General features: G+C 38.9%; 1 protein-coding gene across 3 annotated transcripts in view; it reads right to left on the bottom strand.

Moving 5' to 3' along the window:
* Positions 1-17,644, bottom strand: part of LMO1 (LIM domain only 1) — a 138,865-nt gene that overhangs the window by 42,950 nt on the left and 78,271 nt on the right. For all 3 annotated transcript variants that reach the window (XM_048486296.1, XM_048486295.1, XM_048486297.1), the window contains exon 2: positions 1,906-2,119. In XM_048486296.1, the coding sequence (XP_048342253.1) occupies positions 1,906-2,119 (214 nt within the window). The remainder of the gene's footprint in view (positions 1-1,905; positions 2,120-17,644) is intronic.

A 17,644-nucleotide genomic window follows, 5' to 3' on the forward strand; every position in this document is an offset into this window, starting at 1 on the left:
CTACAATCAATAGTATCACATTTAACAAACAAAGCAGGAGAGGAGTATTTTATTGAATCAGTAATCTTACCATAAGAAAGCTGAAAGATCTATTACCAATTGCTGCAGTGATAATGGATCACTGGATCAAAAACACTCTTTCCAAATGTATTGTCGAAGGCTTTCACGGCCGGAATCACTTGGGTGCTGTGTGGTTTCCGGGTTGTATTGTCGAAGGCTTTCACGGCCGGAATCACTTGGGTGCTGTGTGGTTTCCAGGCTGTATGGCCGTGTTCTAGCAGCATTCTCTCCTGACGTTTTGCCTGCATCTGTGGCTGGCATCTTCAGAGATCCTCTGAAGATGCCAGCCACAGATGCAGGCGAAACGTCAGGAGAGAATGCTGCTAGAACACGGCCATACAGCCCGGAAACCACACAGCACCCAAACTCTTTCCAAATGATTATCCAGCCATTTAGATGCCTGATTCTTGTGATCATTTCTGAGTTCGGAAACTCTCATTTTGGGACGGCCAAGTGGTGGTGTGGTTGTTCATGTTTAAAATAGTCACATTATTAGCCAGACGGTTTATACTGGACCATTTTTTTTACAGGAACAAGGATCTTTCTACTAATGATAAGCACTTTTGCAATTTTGCTAGTTCTCGCCATTTAACCTCCCCATTTTGATTCCAGTGTTGTTCCTACGATTTCAATCATTGACAAGGGAATAATTTTAAGGGGGACATAGATGACTGGGAGGTAGAAAAGTCACCATTTAAAAATGGTCATATTTTTTGAGATTTTCGAATTAAATGGTCACATACAATTTAGGAATTGTTCACTGACAAATCCATGACATATTATTGATGAACTGATGACTATAAAATGTCCTGCTGATTCACAGGGAAATCTAGGGAGATTCTCTTTACAAACAAATACAAGCCTGCGAACTTTGATCTCCATCTAGATAAAGATGAAAGCCAACTACATGTTACACATCAGCACTTCATTATAAAATTTAACCAGAGCCCTTCTTGACATGTCCTGGTTTCATAGTCCAATCATGTCCTTTAGTGTCGGAGTTCTACAGAAATTTTTCACTTCTGCTATTTTCAAATTGCCATCACACTTGTCCAATGCATCCTTCAGATTGCAGACAACCTTAATCTCTCAGATAATTTCCTTCCTGTAGTCAGGAATACTACTACCCAGCCTACTTATATTTGCCTCACAAGACTCCCAATATTAAATGTGATGTTCTCAAAGGACAGAAACAATCTGGTGTAAATCAGAATAACATAACTGATGAATACAAATTAATTATGTTCCCTCTAGCAGCTAGATGCATATTGATCCATTAAACTTTGCATCCTTGAATAACATATGAAGCTTTCATCTTACCCAGTTATGTTCTAAATAAGGAATATGAATTCAGTTTCAGCTAGGTAATCGAAAAAGCCCAACAGGATATTTTGCAGCTACGGGAATTCCCCTCATGCTGCAACATTAAAACCTCTCTGAGACAAAGATTTTAACTTCACACAGTCAGGAGAGATTCTTCAGTGAGATAATTATGGAAGGACCATTGACTGCTTGTTTCCTCCTGTGTAAGAAGACAGGGACAGGGCTGAAACTTGGTTTTTCCTGAGAATACTAGAAGGCATATGTCTCAGAAACACTTTGAAAACATTTTTTGAAGTAAGCATAATTGTCTTGTAGAATGAATTAACATATGCAAAAATTTAAACAAACATCTAGTATGCCAAGTATCAGCACTACACATAAATATATTCAAGCTGACATCATAGTGTAGGTGTACTCTATACACAGAGACATATTTTTAACAGCAGCAGCTGGGAAAAAAGAGAGATGGTAGTTAACTGTGATGTGATATAAGCAGAACCCGTGGCAAAGACCTGAATTTACCTCAGGTAATCTCTGCGGCAGAGAATGAGATTTGCCTTTGTGTAAAGTGTTGATCCAACCTCTCCCAGGCGACAGTCGCAGCAGGCACACTTTAAACAATCCTCATGCCAATACTTATCCAAAGCCTTCAGAAGATATCGGTCCTTGATCTTGCGGTTGCAGCCAGCACAGCCCTTTTGCTTCCCCTTTGGTTGTACAGATAGCATTGGCACACCTAGAAACAAAAAGCACACTGATGAGAACATTACCAGTCATCTTCTGAGAAGGTACCTTCCAAGTTCAAATCAAAAATCCCAGGCATTGAATGCTTACGGATTCCTGGTTTTGTGAGCTAAAACAGTTTTGGCAAACTGAAGGAGATCCTGGTGTTCTCATTGTAGTCCAAGCAATATGATTAGTTGCATGGGTACAGCAATTATGTTTCCAATAAGAAAATGTGTTTATTCCCACAGATTTTGCTTAAGTAATTCTCCACTCTGAAAAATAAATTTGATCCCTGTATTACCTTTGAGGATTAATGGTAACAATTCCAGCTGACCCTACTTATCAAAAAACTTATTAAGAAACAGAAAATTCAAACTATATTTCAATAACTGTCTTTGGACATAGAAAACAGACTTCATTTTTCTTTGTCCATTGGCAAGATCAGTTTTGGAGGGGTAACAGCAAAAAAGAGAATAACATCTTTCTCACAGGATAAAGCCCCCCTTTTTAACTTCTTCAGAGATAGCTTTGCTTCAAATGCCATCTTTTATCATTCTTGCTGGTAGGATCAGAGGCTTTGGAAGTCATGATCCTAAGACCTTCTGGAATGGATCTGTTAATGTTCTTCCATGTGAGTTTTCCTAAAAGAGTCTTATTGCACGTCTTTGGCAGGTAATGGAGGAAAAGCAAGTTCAATCTGCTGCTTTATTGTTTTTTGTTTTTAATGGATGTATTGTTTTTAATTACATTTTAATTATTTTTGAGTTTATTAGTAGTTTTAAACTATCATGACTTGGTGATATATGTGTGTGTGTATCTATCTATAGATATATATGTATATGTATGTATATATGTATATGTTGTGCCTTGACATTAGGGTTGCTAGGTACATCCTGGTAATCAGTGGGGAGTAGGAACTCACTGGCAATAAACTTAGCCTCTGGCCTCCACAATGTGTGATATCCTTTCTAGTGTGGCTGACAACTGCAGGGACACTTTGGTATTTGGGAAAAATTTATGGTATAAGCATTTTTACCATGGAGTTTTCTCCAAATACCAGAGCGTCCTTGTGGCTATCAACAAGATGATGTCACTTCTGGTGCATGCTGGAAATGACATCACCATATTGCAGAGGTCAGGATCCTAGGCCTACGTTTACTGCCAGTGAGTTCCCCCTATTTGAATGGCACTGTGGGTGGGGTACCAAAGCTGGGGATCCTGCACTACTTGCTATTTAGCCAAGTGAAAAGTGAAAGCCTGGTATTCTCTGGATTTTCTTTCTCAAGGTCACTACTTCCAGTACTTTGACCTGGAGAGACAAGAGTCCTCCATACCTGCACAAAGCTGAATGGCTTTGGTTATCTTCCTGCCATCAGGATCAAACAGCACGCTAAAGTATTACTTGTCTCCTTATGCCACTGGAATGTTCTGAATGAACCAAATGGATACTGCACATGTTCTGAATGAACTCCAAAGTTCCCACATTTGAACACAAAACCCAAATGACAATTAGTTAGTAGATGACTGTAAATGAATTTATGGCTACCAGTTATTTGCTTAAAATACAGCGCAGAATGTGCTTGTTTCCCATTTTCTACAGGGTAGATATTTCCCATGCCTCCAAAAGAAATAAGCTACATTCCTATTTTCAATATTTCAGTTCTACAGATTCTCTTCACCTTTAAGGCCACTTATGATGGGGTGCAAGCCTACTATTCTGGAAGAAATTTATAGCTTTTTTTCCTGGATCATAGGTAAAACAATTCAATGGTGCTATATGGGCTGTAAGTGCAAGATGTTTTAGAGAAATGTGCCAAATTCATTTTTAAATGGTTGTTTTAAATGGTCTGATTTAGCCTAGAAAAAGAAATTATTATTAGTATGATAGTAAAAAGAAAATTCATTTGACAAGTTGAAACACAAGAGTGTTTTTTTTGGGGGGGGGGTTAAAATATATAATGGAAAAAATATATAATGGAATTATGAACAGACCCTTAACGATAGTGGCTCTAGTTACCGCTGCTATAGTAAGTGACATTTTCTGTTTTCCTTAAAAGCAAGGGTGACCCGAGGGTAGTAAATGCTCAACACATAAAACCCACCATTTTTACAGTAATAATTGCTTTGTCAGAACTGCAAGCGGACAACAATAGCACTTAAGACACTTCAAGACAAACAGGGAGGTATTGATCCATTTGTTATCAAAATGGTCTTAGTACTATGGAGACAGGTCAAGTAACATTCAAAAACCCTTGAGAGAGGCTTAAAGGGCCCTCCTCATCAAGCCTGCTACAGTCACAAAAACCACTTTCAGTGTTAATTCCAGCTACATTTGTGCCTTGTTTTTCGAAAAATTAGAAACCCTGCCAAACTCATATTAGCAAGCAAAAATACAGCCCTGCTTTCAAATGAAGGCACACAATCAATGCCATTCAAATTATATCAGGAACTGAAATACACAGATACATGTAAAGCATATTGGGAGGGTTTTTAAAAGTGGGGTTGCTGGACGCCTCTTGTTATTATCGCTGCCTTAAATTGTTTTAATTAGTGTTTTAATTGTGTTTTATGTTGTACACCGCCCAGAGCCCCTTGGGGATTGGGCGGTATAAAAATCCAAATAATAAATAAATAAATAAATAAATAAAAATATTGTAAAATATCTCCTACCAAGTAATTCTGTATTGTACATTTTATGCTTTCTTTTTTAAAAGCTCAAAGTAGTAAATAGCACCTCATCATTCTCACAATGTGTCAGTAAGATAGGGTAGGTGAAAGATTTTTTATGTGCCCAAGGCCATCCAACTGGCTCCATGATGTAAAGGAAGTTGGCACACATGTTCAGGTCCATGTCCAATTCCCATCACTATATCTTACTGTCTCTGTCTGCTTATGGATGACCCTGGCCATGTATATAGGCCTGATCCCAAGGAAATTAGTTAAAAAGTTCCACTGAAATCAATAAGCGTTATTTTCAATTAAATCTTCTTGGAAAGGACTCAGGAGTCCATTTGTGCTTGCATTGTTGCATTTACTTTGGTGATATTCAATAATTTTAGTTTGGCTAATAAACCCAACAGCCCATTTTCCCACAGAGAATGGTCTTCAATTAGATGGCCTACTGGTTGTCTTCCAACTCTAAGAAGCTGTAAGGAGAGACAGTCATGAAATAGAAAATGCTGATATATATTTTAAAAAGAGATAAAGTGTTGGACCTTGCTTGTTTTTTCCCAGGTGAAGGGGGAGATCCCTTTAACCATAAAGGTGTGTGAAGGTGCTGTGGATCCTTGCCATGGGGGCAAGGACTGTATTACAGAGGGAATTGGGTGAGACTGAGGCCTTGTCTGCCTAAACTGTTTACAACTAATCTTGGGTATTTGTACACATATGGTCTCTTTGTGTTATGCAGACATTACTTTGAGGTCAGATTCTCAATTGCACACTTTTCCCTCCTCTTCAGACTTCACTGCACAGTAAAGCACGATTGTGCCTTATTGCAGTTCTAATTTGGTTGAAAAATGTGTGTGTGTGTGTGTGGGGGGGGGGTTATGTGTTTCTGTTCCTTCAGGTAATGGTGCTTGCTCCAGTAAGGGTTGGGTTTTTTTTAAATTCCATTTTGTGTTGGCAGTTTTTAATGGTAGAAATGGGGGCTGAGACATGTAACTGCGAAAACTGCTAGAGTGCCTGTGAATAGACATGGGGAAAAACAAAGAAGAGAATGGAGGTGTATGGAATGATTTCACAGAAAATATTTCCAAGACACAAGGTTCGACTTCTGGGAAAATCTGTGGTAAGCTGTGCATGTGGAAAAGGTCTGAATGAAGAAGCTGGCTGAATACAGCCAAATAGTATTAATTCTCTGTGCCACTAGACTCTACAGAAAGCAGGGCAGGATTGGAGACAACACTTTCCAAAATCTATCTGATTATACAAGAAGTGTTCTTTCTACAGTTTTCTCATTCTTCTCAGCTGAATAAGTCGTTGTTTATGCCATTCAAAACTAGTTCAATAAATACAACTGATTAAGCATACTGGCTTCACTCAATTTGGGTGTGGAAGGATACTTTAGCTCATGAAAGTGAGGGAGAATTTCTATTGATACTCTTTCCCTGGCAATCCACATTGCAGCCCAAATCATTCTCAAGTTTCCTCCCCTTTTGCGGAGCTCTGGCATGAAGAGGTAAATGAAGATATGTATTTTAGCTCCTGGAGTTCAGTTTGTGTTTTTTTTTCCACCCAAGCACTAGACACATTAAAGTCATTAAGCTTTATGGAGGTCACTGGATAACATTGTGTCACATTTCTCAAAAGCTAGAAGCAGAACTATTCTTTTTTTTTAATCACTAGGTAGCTGCCCAGAAGATCATCTCATTTTCAAGCTCCCCATTTCCCATCCTTAATACATAATAAACTTTACACAGTGCCCAGATATCACTACAGTAACAATTTGCAGGGCCCTGCCAGTGGCAGCCAAGCTAGGAAGGGCAAGACAAAGAAACACCTAGCATAATGAATCCAGGACATGGGACTTGGAATTATATGGTTGGGCAGGGGCGGGGTGGTGGTGGTGGATTCAACATGGAGTACCGGTTTTCAGAAGAAGCAGTCTTTAAAAAATTAGATGTTTGGCCCTAATGCTGGCTCATTTGTACTCCAGTGGGATCAGGATCCCTCTCCCCTGATTCATAGGCATCATTCTCTCTTTTCTTCTGTGCTAAGAAGCATGTTTCTTTTTATTATTAATTTATTTTTTTTATTTCTAGTCCACCTTTCTCACAGGGATTCAAGGAGGATTATACGTAGGGAGTCAGTACAATCAACAAAATAGGTCATTCAATAAACAATGAATTGGGTTGTAAAGGTCTGGAACTAACCAGAAAGAGTATCCCATAAGTATTAAGATACATTTAAGCAGCATAAAAATCAAGTTGGGGTGGGCAGGGAAACTCAAATAAATAAATGAAATGATCCTACTTGCAGTAAACTATATTCAGCAGTACAGACCACAGTCTCTAATCATTTATCCAAGTAACTTTGTAAACCATTTTCAATAGTGCAGCCCTATTACCTATGCAGAAAATCCCTTTGAATAGTTCAGTTTTACATAGTTTGCAAGAAGCCAGGAGAGTGGAACCCTTCCTGACCTCTTTGAGAAGACCACTCTAAAAAGCAGAAGGCACAATGGAGAAAGCATGCGTATGGGCAGTTGCTGAATATAATCAGAACATGACTGAGTTGCATTTTGAGGAAAGGATGCAGCTAGAGATCCCAACAAAGATGTAAAAGGTGTTTTGTGCTGAAGAGGAGACCATCTGTAGACATGGGTCTAGTAAGAGTAAGCTACAAATTTGCATCTCTGTGTGTAGGTGGGGCAGTGGGGCTGAATCTCATCTGGATCAGGCTACTTAATTCCTGAGTGAATATTGCAGACGGTCATGTTCTAGTCCTTGTCCTAGATCTAGTTGTGTTCTGCCCTTTGTGGTATAGTAGTGATGAAAAAAACATGCAATATATATACCTATGGAAACTTTTCCATTATCCAAGTATCTACAAAATATTTTTCTAAACTCATCAAACACAGACTTTTGAAACAAAATTGGTATAACTCTGTGGACTTTTATAAAGAAGAGTATTGCACAGTGTAGGTGGAGCCACAAAAAAAGTCCTGCTATGCACCACTGCAATCTCACCTCCATACACAAGAAAATGCAGATTTCTTCTAAAAGAATCTTAGTAGCCATAGGACAGTATAGGACACACATCAACATTTCAGACAGTATAGAAACATAAATTAGTTTGAGGCTATGATTATCACTATATGTAAAGATTCACATAACACACACACATAATGCCTCAATGCTAAACCATGAACAGCTCCTAACTTGCGTAAGTGAAAATAAGAAATCAGCATTTTTCTTCACAGATCCTATGACTTTTATATAACATGTGATTGATACAAGATTAAGATGTATTCCTTTTCTCCGTTTTTCCATTTAAAAGACAATCAGAAACAGAGGCCGTTTCCGCACGGCCAAAGATGTCGCCGATGACGCCGCGCAAATTCGCGCACGCGATCCCAAAAAAAGCGCTCATTAGCATTAGGACAGGCTGTTTACGCCCCGCAGGCCCCGCGCAGAAATGTGACGGTTCGCACGAAGCGCCGGCGAAGGGCGCGCTCAGCCATGCCGGCGCTCATGCGACTTTCATGCGGCCGCAGGCAGGTCTCGGGACGCCATTTACAGACGCATAGCCCGTATGCAGGTTGTTCTACGAAAAGCGGCGCCGACAGCGTCACATGGGGAAAAAGAGTGGTTTTAAGCCGCTGAATACAACCGCCTTCAAGGCCGGCATTTAGCTGCTTTCGCTGGTTTGCCGACCAAGCACTTCGCGCGCCGCTAACGCCGCTTCCGACGCTTTTTTTCCGCTGGCGACGGATTACCATATTTTGCCCGTAGGAAACGGCCAGAGTCCTTTTTTGGAAAAACAGAATCTGAACAACAAAAGTAATGCTTTTCAGAATTTTAAAACTGGCTATCATTACCACGCTCCTTGCCTCATACATAATTGGCAGACAAAAACAATTTGGATTCTTTACTGTCTATTTTAGAGACACAATGGTCTTCAGAGAGGCTTACGAGTCAGGTAAAAGAGGGACACTTTCTGATTTTTTCCTTCTAGTTATTGGTAGAAAAGATCTTTTTTTGCAGTTATCATTGCGAGATAAAAAAAACACACACACACATTTGGTCAGTTTTCAGCAGGGGGTTTTCTAATGAAAAAAAGCTACCGTTTCAGAGATCATACGATGTTCAAAGCTGCTATTCCCACTCAGATAATAACGAGCAAGGTCAACCTGTGCCAGTCGAGTTCAGTTTTTTGAAATTAGTTTTTGGTCTGGAAGGCTTTCCTCTCCAACACCCTAACCAATCTGGATATGGAACAAATACAAGCGCAGAAAAGTTGGGACTGTAATTAGCTGGCAAGTTGGTATGGGAAGGGAGGTGTGAAACAAATTTCAAAACTGCCAGAATTGATCACCGAGGATTTGTACTGCAAACAATGAGAGAACAGTGTCTCTGCGGCATTGTAACTTTACAGTCCCAGAGCTGTAGAGAGATGCCTCAAGACAGAGTGCGTAAAACCACCAGTCCTTGCTCTTTTCTACAGGTATTTTAAATGCTACAACATTTTGATGGTGAAAACTCTTTCATGCAAGAATTAGCATGCAAGCTCTGTGTGCCATAATCTCCCACACAACTAACTACACATATATGTGCTAAGAAGCTGCAGCAACCCAGTGTGTTTGTATGCAACAAAATGCAGATATGTGCATGCAAGCTGCATCAAATATGTGGCTTAAAGGCTAATTTCAACACATTTTTAAGTGCAAGACTGTCTTGGAAAAATATCCAGCAAGAACAAATACAGATTGTAAATTACCTTTCAGTCATCTGCTATATTTGGACTTCACACAGCTATTGTCCAAGTAAGGTCTAACAAGTAAATACTGAATAACCTGTCAACCTTACACAGTCTTTATAATATTTTACCAGTAATGCTTTCCCTCCATGACAGCAGTCTGGAAAGAGTGTGGGAGAGTTCTTTTAGAGATCACTACCTACACTTTCACAAAAGTACAGTTCCCAAGGCTGAATTTGGCTTAGGTTTAACCCAGGCTCAGCCTGTATGTCAACTGTAGAACACATGACATAAGAAGAGATTGAAGTGTCCTTGAGCAAGTGCCGAGTGCTTTTCTGTCATCATCACTATGTAATTCTCCAGGGATTAGATGGGACAGTTTTCAAATCACACAGTGGTATTTCCAGCAGATTTGAATGTTGTCATCTTTTCATAGAAATTAATTACTGACATAGCTCCCCATGGTAGAAAGAAGATAGCTAAACCAACTTAGGCCTGTAGATACAACCTTAGCATGTGTAGTATCTGTATTTGAAAAGAGCCTCATTCTCCTTTTAAAATGGAAGGTTTTGATTTTCTCCTCCTCAGCAATCATCTGGAGCGTTAACCCTCCACCCAAGTTTCCCTCCACTCCCCCAAATTTATGGCAGGCTGTTAAGTGTTATGTGGTTTTTTATCAAAAAGAAGTAAACAGCCTGCCAGAGGTACAATTCCACACAGACTGAGTAAGGTAATACCAGAAATGAAACAACATATTTACAGTAATAAACCAATACTTACTTGTTTAAATATGTGATCAAGAGTTATTACACAGAAATGCTGATTGAGTACTTATTAGGGAATAAGACCAGTTCCATGCTCCCTACCCCCTGAGCTACTAGCAGTCTACTGGACCTTTTCTTAGAAACAGTTGATGAAGGTTTTCTATTTTTGGCTATGAGCATCCAAACAGAGATCACTACCTACACTTTCAGTTTAATAGACTTGCTGCTGGTAAATACAAAACAAAACCTGTTCTGGATGCTCATGGCTCAGTACATTAAAATTATAGACACCACCTCTGGTCATTCTGAAATTTATGAGGGTGTCTAAACAGGCTGTTATTGTACTGGGTAAGCTAGACTTTACTACCATGCAAAGGATGACAAACTGGCTTTAATCAGCCCAGCCTTTCCATAGCATGAACAAGACCAAAAGTGCCAACTCAAGGCAGTGGACATCTTCCCAAATTTATTCTGAATCACTTTACAGTTATCCATGTGCTGATCTCAAAAGACAGGCCATTTGTATAGAGCTTTCTTTCAAGAGACAGAAAACTTTTACAAGAGGGTCAACAGCCAGAGATGCAGAAATGGTGTTTGTTGCATTGCCTGGCCACATGAATCCCTAGGCCTCAATGCACTCTCGTCATTGTCATCTGGCCTGCAGGAAGGTTACTGATCCTACCTAAAAGCATGGAAATTCACCATCTAATTTCTTTAATGCAACTCTAAAGGTTAATTGGTCTGAAAGAGTAATGTGGGACTGCTAACTAATGAAATACGCTTGAAGGCTTCCTTGCCTTCTTGTGTTTTATAGAAATGAGTCCAAAGCTGAACACACAGTGGAGGTTGTCATGATCTCCTTTGCTCTTAGTAACCCCCATTCTACCTAGATTTTTTAAAAAGAATGCCTCACGTTAAAGCAACAGTAACTGAAGGCAGTTTAGCTCCACCTGTATTTTATGCCTTGTTAGATGGGGCTTAGTTAAGTGCCGTGACTACATTCCTCATTACTACAGCACAGAACTAAAAGCAAGTCTAATTAGGAAAGTGTCTGAATGCACTGTGTGAGGAAGGCAAAGCCCTCCCACATCCCATAAGGGATACGGCCAAAATCTTCAATTTGCCAGTTATGACAGCTAATTAGTTATTCTATTCAAAATCTTTGCTTTAAATAAAAGAACTAATTATACACAAAGGTCAGTCCCCCACCTCCTGTGAAGCATATATAATTGGCTTATTTCCCTAACATTGTGTATGTTTTATACAATGCTTTTGGGCAGATGGTTTTAACTCTTTCTGCCAGCAACCAATTTTAAAGATTTCCACTCAATAGTCTATAATATGAACTGTAATAGCCTATTTTGCTCACATTTATCTCAAGATGATATCTTAAAATCAAAGAACAAATGCTTCATCCAACAGAATGATTATAGTTTCTGAAGAATTTTCAGTATACTTTGCAACCCCTATCTCATTACACAATTCATTGCACAAAATACGGGTTTACTAGATAATACTTTAGAAAATCATCTATAAAGAAGAAACCTCCCACCTTATAATCCTTCAAAACTACAGAACAAGCAATCAGCACCAAAATGAAAAATGTTTCACCATTTTTGGGCACTTTTTATGCATTTGAAATAGATGAATTCCATCACAAGTGTGTCAAGGACAAGACAAGATGAAAATATCTAATATAGGTTTTAGGGCTCCAAAAGTCTTATTTTCATTGTGAAACTTGGAACCCAAACTTTATACATTGCAAATGAGATCATCAAATATGCCTTTTTTGGCAAAATAAAATAAGTTCATTTTAAGCTTAAGTTTTAAAGTAAAAATGTTAGGGGAAAAACGTAAAGGGAAGGATAGAATAAAAGATTTGCAATCAAAATTTCCAACTGCACAACAACTGAACAATAATTAATACAGAGACAAATGAACACTTTCTTCTTCCATTTTAGTCAAAATAACCACCATTTTCTTCCCTGCCTAACAATGGAAGACCAAAGGGTTTAATTACTACCCAGCAAAAATGTTATCCACGGTACAGATGTCAGGTAAGTACAGAGTGTTGGGAATATGTGACATAATCCCAATTCCAAACCACAAGTAGATGGTTAAACTATGTGAGCTTTAAGGCTTGGATCCAGAGATTTGTAAGTGGAAACATAATCAGTTCTGATGAGCAAGATCTTTTGCAATACCTATACTCTGTTCCACATAAAGATGATAGTTTGGTCAGTTGAGGTGAAGTAGGTGAGAAAATTGTATGCTTCACGTTAGAATATAGTCCCAAACTAATAAGACAATTATAATTCGTTTTTTATGCACTGCCTTTGTCAAAACCACTTTTTTGTGCATTAAGAACATTTATCGCAAAACATATTTTTACTTTCAAACTTCCCCCTTCTATTCATAGTATTAACAAAAGTTTGCTGCTATGGAACTATTAAATATGTTATAAATTGCCAACTATGATGGATGAAAAAGAGCTGAGACTGAAAATAAGTGTTGGGGGAGAAACATTAGAAGTGGAGATAGATGAATAGCAGTTCATGAAAAGATGAGAACAAAATGGAGGAGAAAAGTATGGGGAAAAGTTGGAAAAAAAAGATAAGACAATGAAAGGGTTTTTATATCTTGCTACCATACACTAACAGGGCTTCCCTTTTGCCAGAGCTGGCTATGCAGGGGCTGGGTCAAACTAAGGGGAAAAGGAAACAATAGACTGCTGAATATAATGACCTTATTAGGAGATTGCATCCTGGCACTGACAGTAGCTTGTCCTGGCTGGTCTTCCCTTGCTCCAGTGCTGGATTGGCAGATTTTTTAGCAGGAACTGAGAAATGAGATTTTCCCTCAGCCTGACAGCAAACTTTGCAGAAAAGCCAAGTCAGAAGAATCATAAATACTGTTCCTTACTGTGCTCTGCCTTTCCTGAGTGGCTGCAGTCAGGACTGTGTCAGAATTCTTCTTAAGTATATTCTGTGAATTCAGCATGACACTGGCTTCAGAGGCCCTCCAATTGACTTGGGCCCTTGGAATGTTCTCCTCCTTCCCTCAGTGGCCCTGCATGGGTATACATGTTTGACTTAGCAACCATGGTCTTTTTTCTTGTATTTACACATGTGCAAGTGTTCTGGAACAACTGGAAATGTTTGCCCTAGTTCCACTTCTATGATTTCAGTTTTCTGTTGCGAGTACAGTGCCTTTTGGTTGTGCTGCTCTGGTCCTCCCACCATATTCTGTCCCTGGCGTTTTCCCCACAGACAAAATATTCTGGGATAGACCCGGGATCATATATCCCAGGGTGTTTTTATCCCGGTTTCTCCCTTCGCACGGCTGCCCGTCAGTGCGTTCAGGCTGAGAGGAAGAACTCCAGTGAATTATGCATGAGCCCCTAGTTTATTTTCATTTTCCACATGAACATTTACATTTACATCGTTTACGTAGATTCCGTTCTTCCGACGTTCTGATTGGCTACAGCTAAGGGGTGGGGAGAACAGGCGGCGATGCTGGAAAAAATTAACCGGCCCGTCTCCCATGGTGTTTGCATGGGCACAGGATTGGCGTGCGCTTTTTCAAAAGAACCACCAATTTCATCGTTTTTGAAAGCCGTGGGATAAGGCAAATCTCGCAGGGCAGGCCTGATTTGGGCACAGAAGCCGTGCGGAATTCATGCCCAAACTGGGATGGTTCACTTCCTTATCCCACGATATATTGGCCGTGGGGAAAACGCCTCTGTTGCATTCTGTTTCTTAAACAGTGTTATAGACCCTCCCCCCAAATACACAACTTTTGTTGTTCTCTTTTGAGCACTTTAAATTGCACTAATTATTGGAGTTAAAAACCAATATAAAACAGGACTGTATGTTTGTTTTATTAAGAGAATAACTTCATAAAAAGTCCTTTTTCAGCACATGGAAATGATCCCTTTAACATAAGTACTTCCTCCCTCCATTGCACTAACCTACACATATTTGGAAGTATATAGTCTGATGCATAGTTATGTCCGAACAAATATTTTCTGTGGAAGACTTGATGATGTAATCAGTGAGATACAGAATTGGTTACTTGAGAAATGAGAATGGAATCCAGAAGATCTGATCTGACATTACTTTCCCCAGCGCAAAGAATCTACTCTGATACCTTTTATCAGGGATAGCACCACAATTACTCAAAAGGATCCATAGGGTCCAACATTGTTCCTACCATTCGTCTGAACCTAACTGCTTATGCATTCCCTTGGGTATTTAGAATGTAAAATAGTCTTAATTAATGTTCTTTAAAGACTGTATGAATGGGCTTTAATGAACATGTTGTGAATCAAATGCAGGAAGTCTTGGTAGATGACTAATAGACAAGAATCCTTAAAGCAATTTATATAGTTTGAGGTTAGATACTGGGAAGACTTTGCATGGTACTTGAGACACGAGCTTTAACATAAAAAAGGTTTAATTCCAGCATTTATCTTGCACTACCTCATTCCAGTAAAAGAGTGGTATCTAGAAGACTGGCAAAATTAAATGAATGGCAAAGCAATCTCATTAACTTTGGTCAACCCAATAAACAAGAAGCCTTTCAAAGATGTCTCCAATGGTTGTAAAATGTCAGACTGTCTTCACTGTACAAATAGAAGTAAATGCTCACTTTTTGGCAATAATAATGAATGCTAGTTTCTTCTAGTCTACAAGGCAAATGCTCTAATTCTTCACATGTTTGGGGAGTATTTAAGAATACACATTTATAGATACAGAAAAAATCAAAACAGCAAATTGTCAGAGATTGTGGCTACATTCTGTAATATTTGCAGTAGAGGGATGATCTGCTAAAGTTAGCCATTTGACAACACAAATTTGGATTGTGAATCATATATCCATTCAAGTCTCACTCAGGGTGAACTCTGGTTTCCTGCTATAATTTCTGTGGAAGCATGTGTCACATTTACTTTAAATTTCAGAGACACATTTTTGAAGTTCCTTTGCTCAACTGTACGTGAGAAGGTTACTGTCAGCTCATTGGTATAACACATTTTGTGCAGCGGTGGGATTCAAATAATTTAACAACTGGTTGTTTACAAGCACCATTTTAACAACCGGTTCTGCCTAAGTGGTGCGAACCTGCTGAGTCCCACCACTGATTTTGTGAAAGCTGAAGGTACTTGTTCAATCTATGTTATGGCCAGTTAAAAATCACATGTAGCAGGGCTAGGAAATACCTCTAACACCTTGGAAAACCACAATGAGACACCATAGCTCAGGCTAATTTTTGCCATAATGCAGCTTCATATAGCAACACATGGGATTGCTTCAGAGAGTATAAAACAAGAAGTTGTCTGTATGGTTAGTTTGTAAAACTAGGATACAGCTCACAGATGATAATTCAAATGTTCAGATTTTCATTTGCTTAAGAAAGGCTGATTTGTTCTTCTCCACACTTCCCTTGTTTCCAAACTTACAATGTAGTCGTGCCATTGGGAACAACCAACAACCAGGATTAAGCTAGGGTGTCTGCATTCATACAATTTATGAAATCAGGGTTTAGAATAAATATGGATATGGATAATAAACCACCTTCAAATCATGGTTTCAGATCCTGATTTGACATATCCCAACAAACCATAGCTACTTTAGGAAACTGCATTCAGACCATGACATTAATCATGTCGTTTTGCACGGGTCACATTCCTTCTGTGGCTACTGCAGAAAAAAGGTTTTCTAAACAGAATGAACTCTTATCATAGCAAGTTTAACTTTGATCACCAATGATTTGAGAAAAAGGAACATAAAATCAAATTTATCACAACAGGTTCAAGGTGAGCTACATGCACATAGTATATACTAATTTGCAGTACTGTTATGTGCAGGGGCTCATCAGTTAAACACACAGAAAAATTAAACCCCCAAGTTTTCATGTTTAAATTTCTATAAACCAATGAACAACTGTTCTCCCTTCTTAACAGAACTTTCAATCCACAGAGTTCAGCTGATGCTGTGTCAACCATAATGATTCATATGCAGTTTCATAAATACAACAAGTGGTAAACTTGGGTGGGCAATAATGAGATTTGGTTATAACGTATTTATAAAAGTTATATCTTAAATCATACCAGACATCTGTGGGCCTGTATTTCAGGAGTTATAAGCCTAATTTGATCACTCCAACAATTGTATATCAGAATATTGTTTACTGTCTTTCCTTATGGTGTTTATATTTATGTTAGTTCTTTGATACTGTCTTTGGTTATTCCTGATGCCTTGAAGGTACTGTTTTTTCCACCTCCCCTCTTTTTGTATTGTTTTGAGCTTTCCTCAATCTTTAATACATATAAAAGTGTTCTGAATTGAAAAAAGGTCTATCACTGCAAGACAGTCATATTTTCCCTTCCTCAGTCCTGCACAAACACACACAATATCAGATCTGTCTTCCAACAACCTTAATAGAATTTCAGCGTACACTGCCAAATGGCCATCTGATGTTCTCTTCTGTGTACAAAGATTAAAACAGTCTGTCACAGAAGCGCTAATGCAGTCAAATGACAGTTCTCCAGCCCAAAGCTTTTACAGGCCTACAGACATTTTTCAAGGCTTTTGGAGCCCAAAATAATTGGGGGGCATGGATGAGACGGACAGGGGTCTCTTCCAACAGTTCTGTGAAAAAGGAGATTACACAGCATATTCAAGTCATCCACACATCACTTTCAGTTCAAGAGGTGGCACCTTAAGCTCTGCAGTATTTGACATTTTTCATGAAACTCAAACCATGAAGGTAGAAGCACAATAAAAAGCAACAAGCTTTTCAAGAGATTGGCACAATTGCATGATTTTGTTCAGTATCACTGAATGGCTTCACCTGCTGTGTGCAGTTGGAAATGAGATTTATAGCATTATGCTGTTAGGAACTTATATGGATCTGAAATGTTGAGGAGTCATCCCTTCAACATTTCTCATAACAAGTAAATGCTGTAGAATACAAATAGCCTTTACTTCATTTTGTTTTGCATGTTGCCATTGTGAGCACTTTCAATTCACCAATTTTCATTGTTAGCAGTCCTAAAGTATTTATTTATTTTATGGCCTGTTTACACCATTTTAATGCCTTTTATACATTATGGACCATTTATACACTATAAATCCAAAAAATAACACCAAAAATTGAATGAGTCTGAATATGTGAAACAGCCGCCTACTGAGATACACCACTGGCCTATCAAAACTAGTATTCGGACTTCTCCCTCTTCTCCAGGGTCTCAGGTAGACATCTTTCACACCACCTATTATCTTATCCTTTTGCTGAAGATGTTGGGGATTGAACCTTCTGCATCTGAAGCAGATCCTTTGCTATGGACCAAT

Source organism: Sphaerodactylus townsendi, linkage group LG02 (genome assembly GCF_021028975.2).
Source record: "Sphaerodactylus townsendi isolate TG3544 linkage group LG02, MPM_Stown_v2.3, whole genome shotgun sequence".
In the NCBI taxonomy this organism is placed as follows: domain Eukaryota; kingdom Metazoa; phylum Chordata; class Lepidosauria; order Squamata; family Sphaerodactylidae; genus Sphaerodactylus; species Sphaerodactylus townsendi.